Genomic DNA, 27,149 nt, shown 5'->3' on the forward strand with positions numbered 1-27,149 from the left:
TCTTAAGGATTAGGTAGCTACATCATGACAAATTTACAATTTTAGGATTATTTCTATTATTACGGTAGCAAAGACAAATGTAAATTTACCGAACTAGACTGTAATTTCACAAGCTCTCTCAGTAATCTGCTACCTTTCTAGTTACTTCAACTACAGCGCAACATCATTTATTCACTTTCGAACCAAGAACTTACGGAGAAGGTGCTGGATTCACGCTAGGTTAGTGACTAGGACGGTTAAGGGTTGCGCCGCAGTCTGAGGTGACTTTTATGTTCTATGTTCTGTTTTTATTATGCTTCTCTGTCGAAATTTACATCCTTTTATTCACTTAAATTCTACCTTTCGGTCTATTGAGTAAAGTGAACAGCAAAAACGTTGTGACCAGAAGCAATAATCTAACTACAACGACAAATAGTAGAAATCTTAATTCAAGTGATGATAGTAAGTTGAAAAGCCCGTTGAGAAGCTCCAAACAACATTAGATAAAGATAACACATCTCAAACACCTAAACCCAGTCCCCAACCCAGTGATTGAGATTTCATTCCTACCGAGACTCCAACTCATAGTAAGAATAATAAGCAAAAAGTAACAGTATAAATGAGAACACAACGATAATTGAATTGCATGTTTATCCATGATTAAGATCAGTGTAGCAGTAAATAAATCCCCAAAATCAACAGCTCTGTATATCTTCGACAGTGGATGCTGAACACCTTAGTTCTAATGGCTTCACTTGGCTGAAGGCGTTCGGTCATGCATCCGTATAAGATGGTCAACTGGAAACGCAGTACTCAATATCCCCTGCAATCGCTAGACAGTCTAGACCGGGTGATCCTAGATATGGTGATAGCCTATCAAATATATCTTCGAACCTCCTCGCTTCTGACTTTTGATTTGATCAGGTAGGTACGATTCATAGTAGATGTTACTGGTTATAGCGTTATCAAATTTCGAAAAACTGTGGCATTCTAACCAGCAACTCAACATTTGTGCGTAATTCCCGTGGTAGCTTGGTCCATTGCTGCTGTGATGATACAGATTTTACGCAGTACTACTCGATTACTAATTACTTATTTATTTGTTTTTCCTTGAAACAATCGTCTTCTCATTGCATCCGGATTTTCTCTTCATTATTTTTCACATTAAAACTAACTATCCTTCGTCCTAGTAATGTGGTAGTTGCTGAGATCCAGAAACCTTGTTGGTTTGAGATAAAGGCATTCATGCAGATCACAAAATAAACAAGCACACAAATTATCAGTAAACTGACAAGGGTTTGTCCATTCAAGTGGTTGGACTACTGCCCGTTATACATTAAGACCTGTAACTGTAACTTGTCAAAAAACGCGAGAGCGAATAAATCATTTGGTTTATGCAAGTTCATCACAAATATGAAGACACTGGATCTTAAACCGTATATCTAAAGCCCAGTTAAGAGCGCTGAAATTAGCTCTTGCGGTACTTAACGGTTAAAAAGGATCTTAGCACCTGATACTGTGGACTGTATGAGTGAAGTTAGTACTGAGAGAATCTGTTCTTTTCAGAGGTCTAACTCACATTGCCAGGAACTAAGTTTGTAGACTCTTTTAGTGCTTTAGCAATTTTGAATTTCGATATATTGTTATTCTCTACGAGCCTTGGTGAAACTGATATTTTTCTTCGTTTCATCAGCAACAAAAATGACATACAACCAGTGTACCTCTATACTTGATGATTCTTGCTGACGTAGGGCTAATCATTCTTCAGTGAGATACAATTTGGTTCAATTATAAATTCCGGTTTTAGGCAAAAGCTCTATCAGTTTGTCGTGAAATCTCTTTTCGTAAAAAAATCTATCAGGAAAAGCACTTTTTCAGAGCAGTGACTGAATTTGAATCGATGATACTACGTTCGTCTTGCTGTTCTGCAGGCCGAAATCCAAAATTAAGTCGTAATTGTTAAATTGATTATGTATCTTTTATCTTGTTAAATTAAAGTGAACTAAATTGTTTTAAGCAAACGGAGCGTCTAGATATTTAAGCTCATTCACTGTTCATAAGTGGTGTAGATAACTCATTAAGTGACGTAGATCCATGACTAAAAGAAACCCTCTATGTCATTTATTATTATATATATATTAAAAATGTTAGAAAGTAAGAATTCATCATACTCATCTCCTAATGCCTGCGCAAATTTTAATCTACTTGACATGCTTATCAACAAGTTGCTTTTGGAAAGTATTCGGAACGGAACTCAATGAGCAGGTAATGAAAACAGCAGGGATATTGGAAGTTGGGTTGTGACGTATACTTCTAGTTCATACTTATAAGCTTGCTTAAATTTGGTTGCAAAACTCATTAAAGCATTGTAAGTGTGTTTTCATGTCAATATTTCTACTCAGTTGCTTAAAATTCTAGGTTAGTGAATACGTGTTTTTGATTTTACATTTTAATGCAAATATTCTAAACATTTGTATCTGTCCGTGATCCTACGAAAGTGTTTATAAATACTAAACACTCTAAACTCTTGTGATTTAATGCTTTTAAGTGATCTGATATAATGAAGTGGTTGGTGTTAAGCCCAGTTAATTATTACAATCCAGTGGTTATTTTGAATAACCTTTTCTCTTCATGGCAGCTTGCTAACTGTTGTCATTTAACTTTCTTAAAGGTAGTTATTCGGATCATCCGATTCCTGTAGACGATCAGGAGAATATTCAAATCCTTACCTAAAATAATCAGAAACTGCCATATGGATTCGAATCCTTCACTTGATAAGACGAATGGTTCGGACTCCCGATGCATTTATTTTGAGGACATCCAATTTTTTTCTCCAAATATCGATATGTCGTCATGGAACAAAAATGAAGTAAACAAATATTTTCATGTTCTTGAAAACAACCAGACGGACTGTTTCACTGTCGTAAATTTATTGATTCCAACCAACAGAGAGGGGATTTTATGGTAAGTCCGTTTCTTGCATAGATGTTTTTGTATTTACTTTTCACTTGAAATCTCATCCAGTAGCTCTGACTTATTAATGATGACCTGTTTAGTTTACTTGTGTCACTATCATGTGTAACTAATATTATGCACAATTTCGCTTAATTACCGCATTTCATTATCAAACCTATTTCGTTAGGCACATTTTCTACTTTTACTCATTAGTCCGTTACTTAATCAACCATTAGATTTCCTTCTTTCCATTATTTTGTCCCAATTTCCCTGTCTTCTTCTAGCATTACGGATTCAATTTCCAAAGAACAATTAATTTGTTTTCCACTTAATGAGATCAAGAACTTGTCCAAGGGATCGGACACCGCAACAGCAAATTATGTCTTATTAACTCACGGTACTTCACCATCAAATAACGAAGCGGTAGACCCGTCTTCAGAAGAGCCATTGAATATGTACCTAACACATGTATTACGGTGTCCAACATATCATGGGGTAACTCTAAAAATATTTTTGTTGTTTATCTCATTTTACAGTGTAAACTTTCAAGTGCAACTTATTTTTTATTAAACTGCTTACGATATTTTTGGTTTACCAATTCTGATGTGTAGTGAATATAGTAACTGCAGTGGAAGCAAGTCAAAGTTTTGGCTAGATTAAAATCGCCATCAGTCGGCTTTTGTTGTTAAAATGGTTTGGATAAATTTTGCTAATAACACTAAAAAAAGCTTTATGTGGTCGTATTAGAAACCTTTATAGTATAAGCCGCGCCCATGTTTTGTGAATAGTGAAGTATGCAGCCTTTTGAGAAGTCTAGTCAACATATTTATATGATATGAAGAAAATTTACCGAATACTTGGGACAGAAATAGGTGGTTCTCTTTCTGTTCATCAACATACAAGACCAAACATTAAGTAGTTCGTTTTATCTACGTTCAACAGGTACCATGGAAATATGACATCATTGTTCTATAATCGATAAAATCATTTGAAAACCAATGTCACAGTTCCAAACCTCGCATCATATTTCTTTTTTTTACACCCAGGATTTTCAGTTCATAATAAAGTTTTCCTAATCCCTTTCCCACTTACTTTGGTTTGGACAATCGGCTAGTATCACTGTCCCTCATGTCGGGGTGTGACTCGTAGTCCAATATCTGACTAATTAGTTAATTTATTTTCCATTCTTTTTTACCTCACTCAAACCCAATTTTTGTCAGAAAAAGATAATCTACGTTTAAAAAAGATATTCTTATCTACCTTCGGTTCATAATCACCCAAAGTAAGGAGATCCGTTAAAATTCTCAAGTTAAATCTCATGATATTTATATAAAGTAGAACTAGTTTTAAAAGTTTTGTTCTATTGAGTTCCTTTTTTGAAAAAAAACTTCGTTGTTAATTTCTTTGCTACTACACTACAATTTGAATTTTTGTTTAGACGTTAAGGATAATTGATGTTATCCGTCGAATCATTACTGAAGAAACTGGATCCACTGCTACTAGATCGGGGGTGTGGGAGCCTCCAAGTGTTACGTAAGTCATTTTGATCCTTAGAATGCTGAAAGACCTATATGATATCAAGAATATTATAGTCTTGTGGGAAAGAAATAGGAGCTATTTTACTGGGTACTTAATAATCTCAGGACTTCGTTTCATATTATTTAGTATTCTGGTTTTGAATAACCGATCGATTAATATTCCTGAATTCAGTTGCTTTGTTTATTTCCCATATGAAATGTAAATCATTGGGATTTTACGTCTTGTTAGATATCCAGTCGAAACACGTCTAAACTGCCTGACCAAAATATCGTTCTGTCTTTGAGAGGAGCTGATTCATAATCGTACTTCGTCTGTTGAAACGAATTTAAGAAAACAAGAAGCCGTAAAACTCTACTGATACAGGCTGTAGTCTCCCCAGCTTTAATCGGTAATTTATCTTCTAACAACTTAGTACGTCATTTCTGTACCTCTTATGGATCCTTCAATAGCGTCAAACATTAAATCACTCAAAATCATATTTATGTTACATGCTTATAATATTCCAAAACAATAAACCTTTCTTTTTTGCATGGTTATTTGTTTGTATTTCATTAGTGTTTGTTAATTAAATTTTAATACTCAAGCTAGCGCTGCGTATTGTTTTACACTTCACCATACGACATATCCTGACATCAAAGAAAATATTCGAAAAAAACATCTTCGTTTTTCCTTTTTTTCTAATGAAATATACTAGGGAGTATTTTGAAACTAAAGTCTGGAGGCATGCCATAATAAATGAGTAGTGTTATCAGAGTTTAGTAGTGACAGAATATTGTGTCCTTTCTTCTAAATAAGTAGTATTTTCAGGCATAGATTGGCGAACAGATCACTAACTAACATAGATTTACTTGCATATTAAGTTATCTTTCGTGATTTATATATATATATATATATATATATATATATATATATTCTTATAGGTTCTCGTCAATGAGAGAAAATCAAGCGAAACCTATGAGAGCAACTATATTTACCTGTTTCTATTATTGAATATAAGGTTCTAATAACTATTCATAGTCACAGATATACTTAAACTTTACCATCATCTACCTCTTAAGCCTACATATTAATTCCTTGCTCGCTCGTGTTTTTCAGGTTCATTTCCCTGTTTCTGGTTATTGATAATAATCTTCGTTTCTTTTACGGGTATCTGAAGGCTCATATAGTCGATTAAATTTGCGAATCAAAAGACACCTGTGGATAAAGTTATCTAGTTCGTTACGCATTTATATTACAGTTCTCCTTATACTGGAATCTTATAGTTTTTAGCTACGCTAATTTAAATATTATTTTGATCTTCTTATTTTAAAAGATCTAAGTGTTATATCGCCGATTTTTTCCTGATCAAGACTCTTGAGTTGGGTCTCGTGCTTTTAAGGACTTGTTAATGAAACCCACCTACAATCTATCGTAGAAACGTATTACCATCTTCTTGAGATTTCCAAGTCATATAACCCTACTCCACGGCTAAACACATGTTATAAGTAAGCCATTTAGAATGAAACCGGACTATTACTGCAGTATTAAACCCAATACAGTGATCAAACACTGTTTAGTTCTCATTGTTAATTCTAATTTTTGATATCAAACTGGTTCTCTTTGATGAAGTTGGCAATGCCTACATCGCCTGCATCATCAATACCTGTTTTATGTTAACTTCAGGAATTTATTTGTTGTTTGAATGGTAAAAGATTACTTCCGATGTTATCTACCCTTGTATTTAATTTTTATCCTTAATAATTTTGATCTAGTTTACGTTTACATTTGGATATAAGAGAAGATGACGGATCGAGTGTTAACTTTACTCCTGTACCAAAAGAAAAATCAGAATTATTTAAAATGAGAAAGAGCACAGCTAAACGACTATTTGTTGGTGTCAGTCAATTAGACGGTCGTGTTTATCTACCGATAAATGGGTTAGTAGATTTTTTTTGTGATCATATTCAACTTATTACGTGATTCGCTAATGGTTACTAGTTATAAATACATGAGGTAGTTTTTCCGAAGATGAAATTTTGTAGATGCCTAGCAAATCTTATTTTGGATTTGTTTGTGATCTGTTAATTCAGTTATTTTACTTGATATTTAGAAAAGCTGAAACACTGTATTCCTTTTTTTAAATCCTTACTTACCAACCGTTCGGATTCATTGTAAATAAATCAAAGTTGCCACGACAAAGTTACTAATCAGATTGTTGTATATGACGTAGGTACTCATAAAAACCTCTTTCATTTATTTACGTCTCGAGATTTTCGTTATAAAATGTCAACTTAACTATTGCACCTGGCCACTATTTATTATTATTATTATCAGGATGTTCTGGGAAAATAATTTTGTTATGATACGTTTATCGACCACAACAGCAAGTGGATACTGGTGTTCAATTGATTGAGGGTCCAAGTAAAGAATGGTTACTCTAATATACTGGCGCACTGAATCCTTTTTAGTGCGACCAAGTCATTAAGTCCAAATTAGTAAAATCAGTGTGAAATAATTAATAATGAGTTTTTATAAATGTAAGATTAATAAATTTATTGACAGCAGGATTGGAAAGATTTATCTTAGTGAATCCCACACTTTATAACAAATTAAAGCTATTTATGATGTTTATGAAACGTTCATGTCATAAACTATAATAACAAGGAAATATCAAAATGAATGTTCTGGAGTTCACATTAAATTATGCTTAAGTCAAATGAACTATTCGTGTAATCTTGTATATACTGAGATGCTTTAATCTTTAGTTCCTTTTCCGCGTCTACAAACACGATGGCCATTTTAGTATGCTTTTTTGAAATTGTGAGATTATAATCATATTTTAAAATCTTGAGGTTTTAGAATCATAGCTCATAACTTGTTCGGTGCTCACGAACCGGTATCACAATAATAAAACGTATTTTGAAAAATTCTAAGCCTCAATACTGCTATCTATTTTAGCAATATGATTTCGGCAGGCTACTGTGGATACCTTTTTTATAATATATTTATGCAGATATTGTGATCGTAAAAAGCTAGTTTAAAATTTACATATTATACATTAGCACTAAGACTGTGCTATTTCATTCCACCATAAAATTCTGAAAATATTAATTCCATAATGATCAATTTTTAAATGTGGATATTTTTTCTCATGATTTACAATATATGTATATGGCATACTTGAAATCTTTTTTATATCATCTAGAATTTTGGATGTATGTTTGGGTTATGGTCGTTATTTATCGGATAGTGAACTAACCTATTTGGGAGGCGAAGAAAACGTCACACGAGGAGAAGCTTCATCTAACTCTTTAAGCGGAACTTCATTTTCTACCTGGGTTACTTGGCCATCAAATCATAATCAGTTCTCTATGTTCGATGTCATTGGAACTCGTGGTTAGTTCTTCATTTGTTGATTTATGTGTATTTATTATGTCGATTATGAAGTTTATATAGTTATATTTGCACTGACTATTTATTTTGACAATGTATGTGTTTTTCCGTGGTTTTCCTAATGAGCGTATATACCAGTTTCTTTTTAAGTCAGTCTCAGTTAAATTCCAACGTTGAACAGCACTTGCTTATGAATTTGTTTTTGAGACTTACCATTATAAAACGTTCATTATCATTTTTCCACCGTTTCTGTCCATGGTAAGATGCTATCAGTGAAAATTAATATGAAAATCTCATGATTAACCACCATGCTAAAACAATCCTGTATTCATTAGTATATATGGGTTAAAATGCAATCAATATTTTGTCGATAGACTACATGAGTATCATATTTCTCGCCTACTTTACTATAGCTAATAAAGTCGAGCTCATAATAACGGTTTTAAGTAGAAAGTTAGCAATTAAGTACAAATTGGTGTAATCAGGTTCAAAGTTTTTATGCCCCGACAAGAATAATGAATGGTAAATTTTGGGATCCGTTTATGGACCAATATGACATATATATATATATATATATATATATATAGTATAATTTTTAGCCAACTAAACTATTCATATTCGTGTCCCTTTCATTATAGGCCTTATTTTGACCTATGAACTTCTATTATGTAATTTACCGTTCTTGAGTTATACCCACATTCGCAGTCACTTAGCTGAATCGTGTGCAAATATTATCTTCTATTTTATGGTACGATGTGGTCTGTTTGATTGGTATGTAAATTCAGTATGTTTGAAGTATAATGATTCGTACCGCAGAGGCTGAGATTGGTGTTCTGGACTTAACTGGCTGAGCTATGCAGAAAGCAGGACCGATAAGTACTCTAGAATGCTCGCACGAGTTTCGTGTGTCATTGGTCCAATCGATAAATTGCTGTTCTCTAATTGGCGGTATTGTCACGTTATACATTAACAGGGCATCCAGGCGGCACAAGTTATAACAATGGAGAACATTTTATGTGTGGCCTGATAATACTGACTAGTTTCCCTAACTAAGTCAAATTCAGTGGCTGAAAGTCGAGTGCTTTATTTCCCTCATCTGAAATACCGTGTCATCTTAAGAAATAGTTGTTATCAAGGAAATTATCAACTAGTTTATTAAACCAAACTTTTTGTACAGTGTTTCGTTACGTAAATAAAAGACTACGTGCTTTTACTTAAATTATATACTTTCCGTTTTAATAAACAGACAATGTCAGAGGAGAAAACATAAATATGTCCATTAGGTTATGTTTAAATGATCCTTATGTCATAAATTGACCTGAATGTTTTTGTTAAAATGAAGCCGAAATTTTAACACTTTATTTCTTCTGTCATATGTTTTTCTGTAGATGAATGTATATTCTTCACAGTTGTTGTACGCCTACTTATCCATAGACTTGAAGAACCATTAGCTCTGCGACGAATCTGTCGAGCGCGTGTTTATAAAGCAGATGAAATATTTTGGCTCTCTTTAGATAGAAAACCTGTTATAGAAGATTATACTATTAAATTAACTGAGGTTTGTATTTTGTACTATTTATTATATGCCGTTGATATTTACAAATGTTCTCGTATTTGATTTGAGTCTTTGTTTTATCGTATCAACATATTTGTCATATATTACAGTGTAAATGAAAAACCCAATGTAGGTAGTTGAAAATTCAAGGAAAATGGACTCGCTTATCGATAACTGATTACACTGCGTTATTTAAAGTAGTGTCAGTTAGACAAATAAGTATTAAACATTTTATTGGTGTCTTTCAATGTTTTAGTTACTAAATTTATGATCAATTACTCAAAATAGAGTTCACTCGCTCAAATTCAAATCTTATCCTTCACCCCAAAATACATTTCTAACTTACAATCACATGGTTAGATTTCTAAGATATTCTTAATTTCCATCATCAACACCAGCACGATTATTATTTCATCATTTGTTTTAAACTCTACGAGCACCGAGTTTTGGTGCTGAATATTGCGCAAATAGATTTTCTGATTGATTCCACGAAAAAAACAGAACTCACTTTCAGGTTTAGGCGAAGGAAACGTGTTATCAAAAAATAAACTGGCATTTATATGATGTTTTCTATTTGAAGGACTGAATTTTTAACTGACATGTCTTTATAATTTTAAATGGTAGTCTTAGCAGTGGTATTTACTCGAATTTCGGAAATCATTGTAAAAACTAAGGTGTTTATAAACTCGTTTTAAGAAAATTACGTATGTAAATGAGATCGCCTCTTTATCATATCTTACATAATCTTGATATGCTTGATGCTACTACGAGTTCACCTTACTCGGTAAACGTAACGAAGGTCAATGACACAGTACCACGATAGGCTAATTCTAATCTGTTGTCCCTGGCCCTGCTAACTAGACCAAGAAGTCTTGATGAGACTTAGAGAATGTATTCTACAAGCACCCACAAAATACGAGGTCACCAAGCACACAAATCAAGCTTATTTGTACAATGATAGAAACGCCCTTGGGAGAACCACAAGATAGCGCGCTAAAAAAAATCCGTCAACCAATGGCAGTCAAGGAATTCCGAGTGGGAAATGTAAGCTGTAGGTCAACTAGGCGTTCTCTTGGCGCGAAAACATAAAATTCAAATTTTCAGAATAAAATTACGGAATTAGGACTTTTCCAAGTGAGTTCTGGGGATCTAACGTCCCAACTAGAGCTGTTTAACTTACTGTGTTTTATCAGATAGTAGTATTACTGAGTACTTACTTCCGCCTGTTGCCCTTCGTGGAGGAGCATAAGTCTCCAACCAGCATTCTCTATTCAGCCCTGTTCCGGCCAATCCTTTCCTGTTAACATTCATCCTTTTCATATTTTCTTCTATTTCCCGGCGAAATGTGTTCTTTGACCTTCCTCTTTTCTGCTTCCCTTCTGGATTCCAAGTTAAGGCTTGCCTCGTGATGCTTTTTGGCGATTTCCTCTCCCATAAAAGACTGTTGCTGGTAGTATCCGGTCAGTAAATGTTGAGTATTTTACTTAGACAACTGTTTATAAATACTTGTACCTTCCTGACGATGGTTGTAGTGGTTCTCGAAGTTTCAGCTCCGTACAGTAGGACTGTCTTGACGTTCGTATTGAAGATCCACACTTTGAAATTAGTTGACAGTTGTTTTGAGTTCCGAATGTTCTTCAATTGTAGAAATGCTGCCCTTGCTTTGCCATTCCTCGCCTTTACATCTGCATCAGATCCTCCTTGTTTAGCAATGATGCTTCCCAGGTACGTGAATATTTCCACCTCTTCCAGAATTTCGCCATCAAGTGTGATTGGGTTGGTGTTCTCCGTGTTGTATTTGAGAATCTTGCTTTTCCTTTGTGTATGTTGAGGCCCATCGATGCAGAGACTGCTGCTACATTTACTGTCTTCGTTTGTATTTGTTCGTGTGTATGAGATAGGTGGGTTAGGTCATCTGTGAAGTCCAAATCTTCTGATTGATTCCGAGCTATCCATTGTATCCCGTGCTTCCCCTCAGATGTCGAGGTCTTCATATTCCAGTCAATTACCAGAAGAAAAGTATTACTAAGTGCATACTCTTAAATTCTTACTCTCACTTCATAGTCATCTACTCTGTGATTGTTAAGCTAAATATTTTCAAAATACCCCGAAATTTCCAAACGTGATGCCTGAAGATCATAGACTTATTGTATTGTTACTGAAATGTTTATTTGTCTTTATAAATATTAAGTTTCTTACGTCTCTTTAAATTTCACTTCAAGTTGTATATGTTTAAAAGTGGAAATAGAGCTATAAGGGATCGTAATTCCCATTTACCCCTAAAATCTTGTCATAACTTTGAAAAAAGCCAAAGTATATGGTGAGTCAAGGTCACTAGTGTATTTAGCTAAGCGATTCCAAAGCTTAAAGTAAATTTTTTGAGAACAATCACCTTCTACTACTTTGAATTCGTTCATTTTAGTTATCTCTTATACACTCTGGAAAAAACATACATCAACAAAACTCAATCTATGGCTATTCAGTAAAATATTTCTAACCTCATTTTTAATGCATTCATTTAAGTTGACCTCAGTATTACGAATATTTATTTAAAGATAGCTTTCACTGCGAGAAGGTGATACCGGTTGATGAAGTATGGAAAATTTTAACACTTCATGCTGTTTTAACTGACTTAATGATAAATATGTTCGAACTTGACGTCAACTACTTCAGTATCGTTGACCGAGTTAGTTTCACTAATTCTTACACCTAATGATAAGTTACTTTTAAATATCTCAATTTACAACTTATCTATTCACTATTCTAGTTAATATTTTTTATTACTCTTAAATTTTAAATAATCATTTTTAAAAACAAATAACCATTTTAGAGTATAGATGAAAATGGAAATTTATACGCTGGTAAAATACAGAAAATTCTAAATGTTACTGCATTTCATCCAGAAAATAATCTATCAATTGTTCCATCAGTTGTTAATCAAACTGAAGGTAATTTTTAACCACTAACTAACCAATAATGAATTAACTTAATACTCATTATAAAAATATTATTTATTACTATACTTCTTATTGTTTGTATTAATCTTCCATCTACTAAGATTAGTATAATGCATATGATTTGCATATTTCACCTGGATTAGATCTAACAACAATAGTAGTGACCTTAATATTCCATTTTACATGGTCAATAATTTCAACTGTAGTTCTTTTGTGGTTATCAATGTTGTACTATTAGTTAATGTATGAAATTTACGTGATACACGATCACAGTGTTATACACGGTTTGTTAACCCTACACTTTAAGGTTTGTCTCTCTTATGACCGCTTAGTTTTGGTAAAAATCGTCAGTAACTTTCATTGAGCTGCATAGGCCCAACTGAGACATTGAATGATGCTACTCTTAATCTCTGAGAAACCATCACTCTCTTCAACATTCCAGATACACTTTTCTACTGAATCATATACTGCAGGAAATTCTGTTTGAATCACATAGTCTATAATTCAAATTGTTAATAAGATCTATATAATTCAACCAGCACTAAAAAGTAAACATTAAATCAATCACTAATCAGAAATTAATTAGTTCAAGGTTTCTTGTGTTTCGATCTCTTGATCGTGAAGTCTTTAAATTCATTTTGAAAAAAAACGCCCTGAAAATGTGGGTCTTGTAGTAATGATTGTAATTAGAAATCTGTCCTTCTGCCTAACTGCACAATAGTGCCCTAGTTCTGATTATTATAGAATTGACAACAATCATTGTCTTTCTTATGTCAGAGATCAACATTTCATATTTGTAGTTGTAATCCGTTTAGAAGAAAAAGATCGATTTCTTACTGTCGATTAAGATTACTTTTATGAAAAATAATATATTACACGTTTGCTATTTCTTCAATGTTTACCAGGTTTGCAACTTTCTACTGTATAAACGAAAATCTGAGTAAATTTACCAGTTTTTAGTGTCCTTTTTTCGGTTGCTTCAAGCAACTCGTCATCAGCAATGGGATAGTCTTTTTCTACTGAAAAACATTCATTAGTTCTTTGCATCTGGAATATTTTCCTGTCGATCATTTTATTGTTTAAAATTAATTATTAATCAGTGAAGTACCATTTATTAAATGGTGTGTAAACTCAAATCATTAATTCTTTTTTCTGTACTCAGTTTACTCAAACCATGTGGTCAATCAAATTTTCTTTGATAATTAAATTACAAGAGATTAGCTTCGAGAATTTACTTGAAATGTGATATATTTTCGTAGGGTGTGTGTGAAAGGGAAATTACTAGATAGGGTTAAAGTGCCAACTACTATGTGTGTTATGTTTTCATGCCATTATCAATTTACCAAAATTATACTTTGATGTCATTTACTAGATGTTTTTGAGATGTGACTTCTTAAGCGATATAAAATAAAGCGATTACAGGTAGCTTATCACTGATGTCTTTGATTTATTGTCATGCAGTGAAGTAAGGGTGGTAATCTTTATATAGAATGTGTAGATTTATTGGTAAACTTGAATACCTTAATCAAATGAGATAAATGGAGTATATATCATTTATGTTGGTTGATTTGTTATTTCAATGTTTCATTTTAATGTAGATAAGATTAAATGAGATGAACTTTCTCTTAAATCTCCTCAAATCTATCACCCCTTTATGGTAACCACTGACTATAGGTTCAAGTCATGCAGGCAAATATGAAATTTGATAACTTATTTCGAAATCTATTGTGATTTATTGAAAATCAGTCATATTAGTATAAAAAATTTTTTTTAATGTTTAACGATGGACATCGTATCATCTTATACTTGTTTACTTTATTATGCTCTTTCGTGTTATTCATCGTTTACTTTAATATTATATTTAAGCTCGTTTCCACGTCCTATACTTTTTTCAAATTATAATACTATTTCCATGGGAATTTTTATTCTTCTAACTAGTTTTCAGCAAATGTTACAGTTCAATACTTATATTTTATTTTGATACAATAAATTAACACTTAAATTATTGATGTACATTCATCTCATTTATGAAATGATAAGAAATGTGCTGAAAAAGAAAGCTTTTTATCTTGATTAAACTGACTAGCTAAACGCCGTTCTTTAGATATGAGTTTATCAGCAAAGTATGAAACGGATCACTGCTTTTCTAATAAAGTATAGGCATATCTTGTGTGATACGTATTTGTTTCATGTATAAATCGTACATTGACACATACTCTCCAAGTCATCGCAACTGGAGCACGTTTAGGTATTCTCTTGGAGCCTAAAACCGCATTCCCAATAATTTACTTTCGAGTTCTTACCTGAGTTACAGTACCTTGATTATTGATCCGTGTTTATAGTCTTAATCTCATTAAATCCTACGGTGACGACAGTATGCTAATTAGTTCAGTAGTAACAGTTGTTAATTTTACCAATGACCTCAGTAGACATTGCAATTACTGGTGTGAAAGAAATGCTAAGATTGGAGGATTGTTGAAGAGCACAGTTTCTTCATGAATTCATACCTCTTGTTCTGTAAGATAGTTACTTTCAAAATTAATGTGGTTGTTTGCTTTCGTTGAGTAGTCAGAAAAGTTGCAAATTAAAATTTGTCCGTTGATTCTTCAGTGTTTGTTATTTTCGTAATTATTTGTCAAACTTGACAAAAAAGGTCCAGTGGATTGTCATTATCGGAGTAGACACGATATATGAAGAACCTACATGATCTACAACACCACTTGTATAATCTATGTTGTTTTCAATACCATTCTTTCCAGTTAATTCTATATACACAGATATACTTGATTATCATTACTTATGTTTGAGAACACATACAATATTGAAATCTGCTTTTTGCTTATATTCACAGTTTTCTGTTGGCTTCCCAACATACCATAAAAACTAAATGATAAAATATATCAAAATAAAGAACTGTAGATCCAGTATAAATACTAGTATATTCATTACTATTCACTATTTATCGAATGAACTGACCAAGTAGTATCATGATACAAATCTCAAGCTCAATTATTTTTCTCCTCATTTATTAACTTATTCGTAAAGATTACAAAACTTTTGCAAAACCTGCAAAACAAATTTGATTTTCTCCTATAAACTAAATTTCACTTCAGATAGTGACAATGAACCATTGATGAGCGGTAATGGAATTGTATCTAGAGAAGTTACGGATGATCAGCTACTTCTTGAATGGGGTCATTTAGTTACTGAATGGCATCACAAAGTCAGACAAAGTCAAGCTAATGGTCTCGGCTTATCTACAAATTCTTTGAGAATTGAATTGTTGCATAGTGGTTGTTCTGGTCCTCATATTTCTCATTTCGGTTCTGCATTTTGTCAACGAATTAGAAAGCTAGTTAGTCGTGGCATTCCGGATGCCTTACGAGCTGAAGTTTGGCAGTTATTATCCGGTTGTCCTGTTGATGAAAGTGGACTGATGGATGCTTATCGAATTCTTATTACTAAAGTAAGTTGCTCTAGTAGTATTGTGTTTCATTATCTTTTCTGTTGTGTTTTTTCCGTCAACAAGAGAATACTTTAACTTGTCTAGTGTCGAGCCTATAATTGCCATCCACTATCTTACAGAATCAAACCGTGCTCCTTATGTTTCCGTCTGAACAGTGGCATAGTTTCATTAGCTGTATTGTTTACATTAACGGATACAAATTACTAATCACACTTGAACCATAACAATAATCAAAAACAAACAGTAAGAATAAGAACTATCCCAGAATCACTGATTTCTCACTACCACGCAAATGATTGCTTTAGCTAACAAATATAATCGAATTACTGAGCTACGTGTTTTTCTCCTTCCTAATAACTCTAATATTTTCTAAACCACTATTTTTCATCTGTAACCTCTAAGATTTTGATGGATTTTCGTTCTCTAAGCTAGGTGGTTCGGTCGTGTAGCTTTCATTGTTCTTCTGAACAATATCAGGGCAAACTTCAGGTAAAATTAAAGTATTTGAATTTCTCCACATCACATTCACAGTTTGTCCTATCTACCTCGATTTTGACTAGTTATTGTTGACCTCTAACCAGTAATTATCTGTCTCGTTATTTTGATTGTATCTTCCTTTCGATTTGATTCTTGGTCCTATGTTTGTCCACGATTTATCTGATTGATTGGATTGGATTCATTTGGATGTGTTTATTGAACGCTGATCGACCTGAGTGCCAACTCTCTAAATATTCTGTTTATCTTAGTACAAGGTTCACAGTAATACTTTATATAATCACCTTTCCCAAGTGAATATTGTTTTTTCCTTGTAGCCATGTAAACATGATGAAGTTATACGTCGTGATTTAGCACGTACATTTCCAGCTCATAGTTTCTTTCGTGATAAAATTGGACAGGAAAGCCTTTTTCTTGTTAGTCGTGCTTATGCTTTGTACGATGAAGAAGTTGGTTATTGTCAAGGTTTAACATTTTTTGCCGCTGTATTATTACTTCATGTAAGTTTTCTCTGGTCACTCATAAAATAGTGTTTGTGATTTCTTTAAATTATCATGGCGACTATGTAATAAATTATTCTAGCTACTTACATCCAAACAGATTCATCGTCTTGACATTCAATAGCATTAGCAAGGTGCTTTTAGTACTAAGTTTTCGCTGTCAAATTCACATTAAAGTTTACTTTTAATGACTCATTAATAAAATGTAACTCTAAATACTAGTTTGTGTAGAAAAATGACATTTCACATAGGCAAGAAAGAATATTTAATCCTTTAGATTTTACCATTTATTTGTTGGTAAAATATGGTAACAGCAATAATTCGAAAAATTCGATTAAAATACTTAACCTACAACCAATAGATTTCAAGTTTTAACTCTATTCTACTTACTTCGGTTCGGTCAACTGGGTGATATCATTAGCAGTCACACATAGTATAGCTTCAAACCGAGTACATCAACTCACACTTGATAATCGAATTTAGTAATCTTTGTGATGCGATGAGGCAATAATTGAGCTTGATAGCTATGCCTTAACTCATTGTATGATGAGTGACCAACAAAATCGTATGTTTTTGTCTTAATGTGTTATATAGAGCATGTTATTTTTATTGGAAAGAAATGTCTTCTGCTGGGTATCTGACTTTCTCTTGTGATGCATGTTCAATTGGCGGCTCATGTCAATAACTCGGTCTAATGAGGAACTATCACTTCACTATATAGTATCGTTGTGTATTCCAATCAATCAGCCATACACCTATTAATCTCATAACCTCTAAAATTCTTCCATTATAAATTTTGGAGGCTAAACCACCATACTACGAATGAATGGTCTTATAATGCTTCTAAAAATTAGCAAGAAATATATTTCATAAGTGTGATATTGGATTTCATTTATACCGTGTCCAAAATATTGTACATCTTTAAAGTATCTATTACTATTAAAATCATGTGTTTAAGCTAAAACAATTATCTAAACATATGTAATTAGATCGTAATAATATTGTTATTATTTCAAAGTGGTATCAATATCTTAATTGTTTTAATGTGTATCTTGGTATACAACTTACAGATGATTTCATTCATATAGATGATACTCAAATAGATTGAATTTTTTCATTTTTGTTCTCTTAAGTAGATTAATTTTTCATGATTATTATTTTTGAATATTCCGTTCTTTTTTGTTTCAGATGCCAGTAGAACAAGCCTTCACATTATTAGTACAAGTGAATAACAATTATGGAGTTAGAGAATTTTTCTTAAATGATTTCGATGGATTACACATGCGATTATATCAATTGGATCGTATTATTCAGGTAAAATATGATTATCATTTTGAGGTTATGAACATTGTTAAATTTCGTTGTAATCACAAACTTATCAGAGTCAAACAATTGTTGAAAATCTGAAGCACTGAGCGGGCTTTTCGTCCTTGAATAGATTAAACGTTCACTCGTGAGACTGAAGATCCTGGTTTCGAATCCCTCTTGTGGGACCGTGGGTGTTCACGTACTTAGACGAAACGACCATCTAGTTCTCCCAGGTTTTCAGTGGTTGTGTAACTTTAATCGGTTCGTCATTTCAACAAAATATGATTATCATTGTAAAATTTTGTTTTCTAATTTTTATTATTTTAGGTGTGTGACTTTGTGTTTAGGTCAATCAATTCTCAATTAAGTGGTTTCACATTTGAACCACACTGTGTACGTAACTTAATTTTGCCAACTGAGTAGTTTCACTAGCTCTCATACATAAATTGGTGAATGTCTTGAAACTGAGTAGATAAATTACCTTTACTTGGTAAATAATTTACATAAAATTGAAATAATTTTTTAGATATTCATCTAATAGTAGTTCATTTATTTTAGATTTTATAGCGAACAAATTTGCTGTGTTGATAAAATTATAAATAATTTTATATAATCGTATGTTGATAACTTTTTATTCATTCAGTATTAGCATTATTCATGCAACATCTTGAAGTAATCATACCACGATGAGAAATCAATCGCCAAACGATCATCATAAATTAATTATAACGAAACATAAGTCTTTAGTATAGAAAGTATTACTTTCTTTTCTAGGAGCTACGGAAAGAGACAGTTTTAGATGAACGTTAAGACGGTGAATAAATTATTCAAACAGTTTTTGTAATGTTGATTTGTTTTTGGTTGAAATGATACAATAATAAACACTTTCACTTCAATTAACCCACTTGTTGTGATTATTTTTCTTTCTAATTAGGATCAATTACCAGATGTAGCAAAACATTTTAGTGATCTTGGCTTAGAAACTCACATGTTCGCTAGTCAATGGTTTTTAACATTGTTCACAGCTAAATTTCCATTAAATGTTGTCTTTCATATTGTTGATCTGTTTCTGACTGAGGTATGTTGTACTTAAATATATAATCATTTATTTTTAAAGTGTATAAATACCATGAATAATTTTATTTTTGAAAAAAGTATGTAATACCTTTAATTCTTTACATATTTATAACATCGTTTTTGTATGCTATAACGGAGGAAAATGAGTTTTGTCTGTCATACGCTAGTTTCTAGATACTTGGTCATGTGACCGATTCATATATGTGCCTGGTCCTACGTTGTAGCTGACTGACTAACTGAACTTTAACGCTCAAAGTTTTACCGACCATCTAAAGGCGGTTAGTAACTAGTACAAGAGGATATTACAAAGAGATAAAGAAATTATATTTATCACAATTAGATTCCAAGATGACTCTGTCCGTCTTCCTTTAATAGTCAGTCATGGCTTATTTTGACTGATACATCAAATGTAAAGATTGGAAAAACTGTTAATTAGTAGTGCGACTAACATAATTTGGAAAAATTTCTTTCTTATTTTCTTGAACAAATTTAATCAAATAATTTTGGATGGTATTATAAAAAGACGAAGATTATTAGGATTATGTGATATATTAGCGCAATAAATTTCGAACAATTTGATCACACATACACTTATTAAGAACATTTACAAACAAAAACAAAAGGTCAACTAGACAAGTGGAGGAGATAACGATGACCAAAGAAATAATATGATAAACATCCATTATCCCCTACTGCCAAACATATAGTTCAAACAGGTCATCAGAATGATCTTAACACGGCTTTTGTGGGATTGTACAAAAGTGTTAAAGGCATACACCAAAGTTTATTGAAGCCTTAGCCATACGAAAATTCAAACCTCCGTTATGTATTGAAAAACAGTTTGTTCTCACTTTAAAATTACCCTGGTAATGTTAGTTTATTATCCAGAGTGATGAGGTTTCAAATCGTTTTTCATTTTTTCTTTATTATCTTTGTCTCCTCCATTTGTCTAGTTGACCTTTTGTTTTTATTTGTAAATGTTCTTAATAAGTGTATGTGTGATCAGATTGTTCGAAATGTATTGCGCTAACATATCATATTAGTTCTAATAATCTTCGTCTTCTTATCACACTATCCAAATTTATCAAGGGGACTAATTACTTTAAACAAATAATGTTATAAAACATGACACACTTAGTAGTTATATTGTTTTTTGTTTGAATAAATTCAAAAAGCATTGAATTACTTCTAAATTGTACTAATTTTGTCAAGGATATACAAAAATTGATAATTACATCCCTTTTTCCCAATAGAAGGAACTCTTCCTTCCAATATTTTTCTATTTCTTTGAAGATATAGATATACTATTCTCTATTAGTCAATGTTATTGTACCATAGTAGTATATGTTCTTATGATGTTTTGTTTTGTATTTTTGAAAAAGATCTTTCATCCATGTTTATTATAGGGTTTAATATTCATATTCAAAGTATCTTTAGCACTATTGCAATTGGCTAGACGTGATTTACTCGGTTTGGACTTTGAAGGTGTTCTCAAGCATTTGCGTGTTACGATGCCAAAAAAATATTTAGCCCATGATGCTAATCAAGAATTACTTAGTATTGCATTATCGGCTAAAGTGAGTTTGGAAATATATCATCTAGTTTAATAATATGATATATTTAATATGTGAAGGAAATTTTTTATTAAATGGAACAAAATGTTTTCAACGGTTTTAAAGAAATTGATAACATCGACAATGATTCCATAACATCATTCATTTGAATGACCCCTTTGGTTTATTGCTTAATTGATAGGGGTGCAGTTATAGCTCGATATAATAATAACAATCAATTTCATAATATTAAATAATTGGAGATAATTAACTTTGAACTTCGGTTTCCTACTAGTTGGTACTCATTCAAATCCTCTGAGTCTGCAGGTACACCTTGGTGAGTATCAGCGAGCACGACGTTTATATTCAAGGTGTTATTTCATTAGCTTGTACGATTATCGCGAATACGATTGCCAAATTTAGATACGCGGATTTATACGACCAACAAATAACGCATACACCTGGAAGAACAGCCTGGAGCCCCGATTAGTCTTTTTCCCTGCTTGTTAAGTCCAGAACACAAATCTCAGTCTCCGCGATATGAATCACGTATTTCAAACATACTGGGTTTATATACAAATCAAACAGACCACATCACACCATAAATAGAAAATAACATTTGTACAAGAGTCTAGCCAAAAGTGGCTGTGATTATGAGAGACTGTAATTAATATACTGGGCACAACTTATGAATGATATATTTTATAATAATAGTACATAGTCAAAATAAAGCTTAGAATAAGAGGAATATGAATATACACAGTCTAGTAACTTAACAATGGTACAATAAAAATATATGTATAGCATAAGTCCATAAATAAATCCCAACAGTTACCATTCATTATTCTCGTCGAGATACAACACAAGGATGGCCGTTGATTGCCTCGAAACATCAAAAAGGGTACACTAGAGAGGTCTAATGACTTAATTTTATCATTACGTTACAACTTGATCGATAGAATTTGATTATTAATAGCGACTAGACATAACATTGTTTACTACTGTAGGATGTCAATTGTATATTCATCAGCTTCTAATCTCTGATTATGATAACATTTAAATCACCGGTATTATATATATATATATATATATATATATATATATAATTTGTTTGATGACTGTTATCAAAAATCACTGTTGGTTGTCATGTCAATGGTGTTTCGGAGTCACTGACGTCATCGTGACTGATTCTTACCTATGTCATCCAACTTCAACTCTGATTGGGGTTTCGGCACAGGCCCATACCAGGTAGTCTACATCAGTCAGTCAGCTACAACGTAGGAGCAGGCGCACATATGCATCGGTTCAAGTTGCCATACATACACCAACATGGCTCAGATCACCGGTCAATGACTTCGTGGTTTGGTCCCCCTTGGCTTTCTTCCAATCTGTTTCTACAGCAGCCATCATCCTACGTTGATCTGGGGTTTACTAGGCATACATAACACATGTCTCAACTATCTCAGTTGGTGATGATTCAAGACTTCATTAATCGACTTCTCATCTTTACCCAGTTCCCTAATGTCTAACTACAGCATTTCTCATTCAGTCGTTCCACAGCAGAGTAGCTCATTATAAACTGGAAAGATCAAATAATTATGATTCAACCAATGCTGTTTTTATCTGTCACTAGTATATAAATACATTTTTGATCTACTTACCATGTCTTTTTCTATAATCCATTGTGTTAGGAGGAAACTACTAAAAGAATATATTGTTTCCACTCTCTCTGCAGCCAGTATAGGTCCCTGACGTAAACTATGGTCATTGAATTATTGGCTAATAAACTCATTGTTCATCAAACTAAATGTCTAGTTAATCTTATTCATTAGAATCCTGGTTATTTAAACTCTCTGAATTAAGGGATATTTCAAAGACATTAACAAAAACTGTTTGTCTGTTGATTGAATAAGAAAATCTGCTCCTAGTGTTAAAGTAAAGACGAATTATTATCGGCTGTATGGTATAAAATTTCCATATTTAATATCTTAAACATTTTAAGTGATTAGTAAATGTTTCGTTGACTGTTTATTTTATTGGCAGTGTCATTATCCGTATTGATTTGTTATTTGATCACATTCACTTGTATCTAAGGTCAATTGTTTTCATATTGGTTTCTATTAATTCGAAGTTCTAGAGCTTTATTTATGGTAATATAACACTTTTTTATAAGTAAATACCATTCACATCATCATGTCATTTTCTGCCTTCAAATTATGTTGCGCAGTGTCGTTATACAAGTGTGATGATTAATTTCTTACCGGAACCTTGTTTGAATCAGCATAAATTTATCGCACGTTTGTATCGCTTTTTTTGAACCATTCCTATTCTCATATTCCATTTATCTATACACATCGTGTAGTAATAACATAACGTTTTACTATTATTATTTAAAACTACACAATCTGGCATTATAATTTTTTTTATTACATCATCGTGTTTATTCATTATTCATATTTCCTCACAGGATACGACAGTACAGTTTGAAAAGAGATCCCATTAATGAATTTTATGTTCTTCTATGTTTTAAATGATAAATGTGTCTAAAAGCTAAAACAGTTTAGGTTGGTCTGCTTACATTAAGAATCCTTATTATTATTAATCTCCTTTATTCAGTCCACTTTGTTTTTATCATTCTGTTTGTTCAACAGTTACTTCTCTATCTTGAAATTTTCTAATTAACTAAGAAATGAATTTTTACCACCAGGTTTAACAACTTTACATGATAATATATGGCTTCCTATTGCCGTAATCACAAAATATTTAGTAAAAATCTGTTAGATTCAACGGAATATTCCATCTGAGGTCGATTAAATTCCAAAGGTCATCTTTGTTTCTCGGAGTATTTGTGTACAAGTGATTAAATGGTTCTGCAGTAAACGGTAACCAGCTTAAAGTCAAGTTTCACATTCAATGTGATAAACCGAGCAACAGCGATCAACTTGGCACAGACGAGCATAAAAATGGCCAGTTCAATAAGTCCGGAGAAATAACAAGTTTACCAGCCACCAAGAAGACATTTAGTTTACGGTTAACCAATGAAATACAAAAGTGAAATTATAGAATAAAATACTGGTTACCCATGAGTAGTACAATTACAATTTCACAGCTGTGACTTAATCTCTCCATCTGTTAGTGTTTCTATAGGGATGAAACTGAGGCATAGAGTTCTTCGCATAACTTCGCTGTACCAAACAACTAGATGTGTGAGGTTTCTTCTATATCAATTCATAATTAACTTTCTAAAACGTCTACACTCCACTTTGTCACTTTCTTGTAAACTAGTTTACTCTGGTAGCCGATTCCTTTAATCAAAATATTAGCGTCAATTATTATATTTCGTTTAGATGATTTAGTTATATCAATTTTTTATTTACGTCATATCATTCCTCATCTAATTCGCGTACGGTTCTCATCTAGTTTACCTATTTTTGTATCGAATTTTCAACTCTATTTGACTGGACTATTTTATTAACATTTCATATTTTCCCCCTATTTCTTCAATAGATTCATCTAACATTTCTTTACATTTGTATTTTCTCTACTCTTATGAAAATATTCTCACAGAATTACCATACATTACTTACGCTATTTCTCGTATATTTAGACATGCAAAATCCAGTTTATGGTTTTGGTTTTTAAATTTCAATTACAAACCAACATTGGAACAGTCATGTAGTAATACTTGTCATCTTTCACAAGTCATCAATATGTAAACAAACTTCTACGGAGTTGCGTAGTCCTTGGGTTGACGTGAACAATGAGTCTTTAATCCTTTTAAGTCTCAATGATTATTGTAGTATTATCATTATTCTAAATATTGAATTTTTAAGCTTCACTTCTACATTGGTTTCATAAATCTCGGTATTCTCTCACGTAATCAGCTACTTACTCTCCATCACTGTGTTTACCAACTTATATGCAGGTTTCTCTGTGATGAAGAACATCTCAACCAATACAAACTAATCTTCTACTATTGATATCTAGCTCCCTGTCTAATTTTGTTTTCAAGAGGATGAATATTGCTAATTATGTCATCTAGCCATTAAAAGTCAATCACATAATTGTCAAATTGCTCATAGTTTCTTGCTTCATACGTGTTATTTTTGTAAATCAAATATTATCCTAGCCTTACAATCCACAATAATGTTTTCTTCTAGTGTGTGATTTCCAGATGAATATTCATATATTACACAACCATAAATCTTTAGGGTTATTTCAGTTTTATTAGCAGTAGTCCGATGTAGTCCAGTCGATCATGATTATTATTATTATTTTCACTAATTGATGTGCCCATGTAAATTAAGTAACACTTGTCCAGACAAGTAATTTATGATAGTACGTGATTCACTGAAACTTTATCAACATAATTAGAGACTTAGAATAAAAATTGTATATTTTTTTATTTTCATACATTTTATCGTTTATCCAGCATTAATCGGTTGGTATTTTGACAAAAACGATTGAATTGATCTACTGTATTCATCATAGATCCTGTCAACACTTTTAACTATTTGTCATATTTCATAATACCTTAAGTATAGAATAGATGGGATGTGTCTAGAAGTGAAATCCAGGGCTTGTATCTCGTCTTTTTGGGGACTGGCCAGTTGGGTGAACCTGGATACCGAAGGTGATGTCCTTCACGGGACTCAAACTTAGTACTGTCTGCTTCAAACTCCATTAGGTTCATTCACTTAACTACTGAGTTCAAATAGTCAGATACTTTCGGTGTTCAAAATGACAGTGATAAACTCCTTCTGTTTTTACTTACTTAAATGTATTTCCTCCGAAGTACCTAGTTTTTTGCTCATTATTTCAAATTAATACAGGTATTTCGCGTAGCATTTTCACTTTTACCATGGAAACATATATCAGGAGTTCTAAGTTTGGTAGTAAAAAATAGCTTTGTCTTGTCAATTATGTGAAAAAAGACAGATTCTGTATAATTATTTAAGTTAATACGCCTTATTAATGTAATGATCAGAAATTCTCTTTCAACTCATTGTTAAATTCGTTTGTATTTCCCATCTTTATTCTCTTCTTATCTAGTTCTCTTTTGTTTAGTACTTTATAGTACTTACTACTGTTCAGTAACCAGTATAAATTTTAATAACTTTTGAGAACATGATGCTTGACGTATATCTGTTGTTGTTTAGTATTTCCAAACGTTTACATAAACTTGTGACATTGGATTTACTTATTAGTGATAGCATTTCTTTAGCATATATAACAGTCGTTTCTAACTTCGATGGAATTATTGGACGTTTATTTCCATCTTTTGTTCTACGTTCTCATTTTCGATCATTATCTGCCCCTGCAATTTCGACACAGATATTGTAGCTTATCGTGTTGTACATAGCTATATATATATTTGTTGAGACGGCTTCGAAAAACATGGCTTCAAAGAAGTTGAATAGATTCCATCCAATCAGGACCTGGCAGAGCCTTCTAGAATATCGACGTGGCATGCTACGATTAAACGATAGCATGGCTTATCTCCTTGCGGATTGACTGCATTATAATGAAGTTATATCCAATACTAATAACTATAAATACCCATGTTTTCCTGGACATTTTTGGTTCTTACTCGATAATAATTTCCAATGCTTCTCCCATCTTCTGATTTGCGACTGTGAGTTTTTACACTTTCGAGTGCCGTTAGTTGTATATCGTATTCTACCTTAATCAAGTAGAGGACGTTACAATATTCATTTTCACTGTAAATAAAATACAGTATTTTATGCAGATACTTCACGATTTAGTGTTTTTAATATGTTCCATATTATTTCGTAGTGATAGTACCGTGTTTGCAGAAACTCTTGCGCTTTTGATCACCAAATTATACTCGTCACTCAACCGTGCATTTAGAAGTTTCGATAAAATTCTCCATCCAATTTATTCTCCTACATTCTTTTAAAGGTTACTTCTGCCAAATTACAAAAATATGCTAAAGAATGGATAACAAAGAGAGCTCAAGAAAAATTGACTGAATCTCCACTACATGTTATGGAGTGTCAGTTGGCATCATTACGACGAGAAGTTTCTCGATTAGAACATGAGAATGAATCACTAGCTACCGGTCTTTTATCGAGTAAAACATCAATGCATAAACAAGTTGACCGGGTAATGGATTTGTTATTTATTTTATTAATAATTCTAACCAGCTTTTTTTTACAATCTACGGTTAGTTATTTGTATTGAATGTTGTGTAAACTTTCCAAGAAATTTTACATGCAGATAAGTTTAATATACATTTTTAGTTCATAGATTAATTGTTAAAATTTTTTCACTGTATAAAACTATTTTCTGTTGCTTTCCTATCCAAATTAGATTCTTATGAAATAGCATTTCATCTTAGAAGACTAGTATGTAAATAAAATAACCTCATGT

The 27,149-nt window shown here is 32.4% G+C and overlaps 1 protein-coding gene across 1 annotated transcript in view; it reads left to right on the plus strand.

Moving 5' to 3' along the window:
- Positions 1-2,470: 2,470 nt before the first annotated feature.
- Smp_007210 (putative rab6 gtpase activating protein, gapcena (rabgap1 protein)) overlaps positions 2,471-27,149 on the plus strand; it is a gene marked incomplete at its 3' end in the record, with an annotated part of 31,555 nt that continues 6,876 nt past the window's right edge. The window contains exons 1-11 of the mRNA XM_018794000.1: positions 2,471-2,943; positions 3,219-3,429; positions 4,373-4,467; positions 6,225-6,389; positions 7,658-7,848; positions 9,234-9,403; positions 12,231-12,348; positions 15,471-15,823; positions 19,061-19,204; positions 20,610-20,780; positions 26,679-26,882. Of these exons, the coding sequence (XP_018648456.1) occupies positions 2,732-2,943; positions 3,219-3,429; positions 4,373-4,467; positions 6,225-6,389; positions 7,658-7,848; positions 9,234-9,403; positions 12,231-12,348; positions 15,471-15,823; positions 19,061-19,204; positions 20,610-20,780; positions 26,679-26,882 (2,034 nt within the window). The 5' untranslated portion in view covers positions 2,471-2,731. The remainder of the gene's footprint in view (positions 2,944-3,218; positions 3,430-4,372; positions 4,468-6,224; positions 6,390-7,657; positions 7,849-9,233; positions 9,404-12,230; positions 12,349-15,470; positions 15,824-19,060; positions 19,205-20,609; positions 20,781-26,678; positions 26,883-27,149) is intronic.

This window comes from Schistosoma mansoni, chromosome 1, assembly GCF_000237925.1.
Source record: "Schistosoma mansoni strain Puerto Rico chromosome 1, complete genome".
Classification (NCBI taxonomy): domain Eukaryota; kingdom Metazoa; phylum Platyhelminthes; class Trematoda; order Strigeidida; family Schistosomatidae; genus Schistosoma; species Schistosoma mansoni.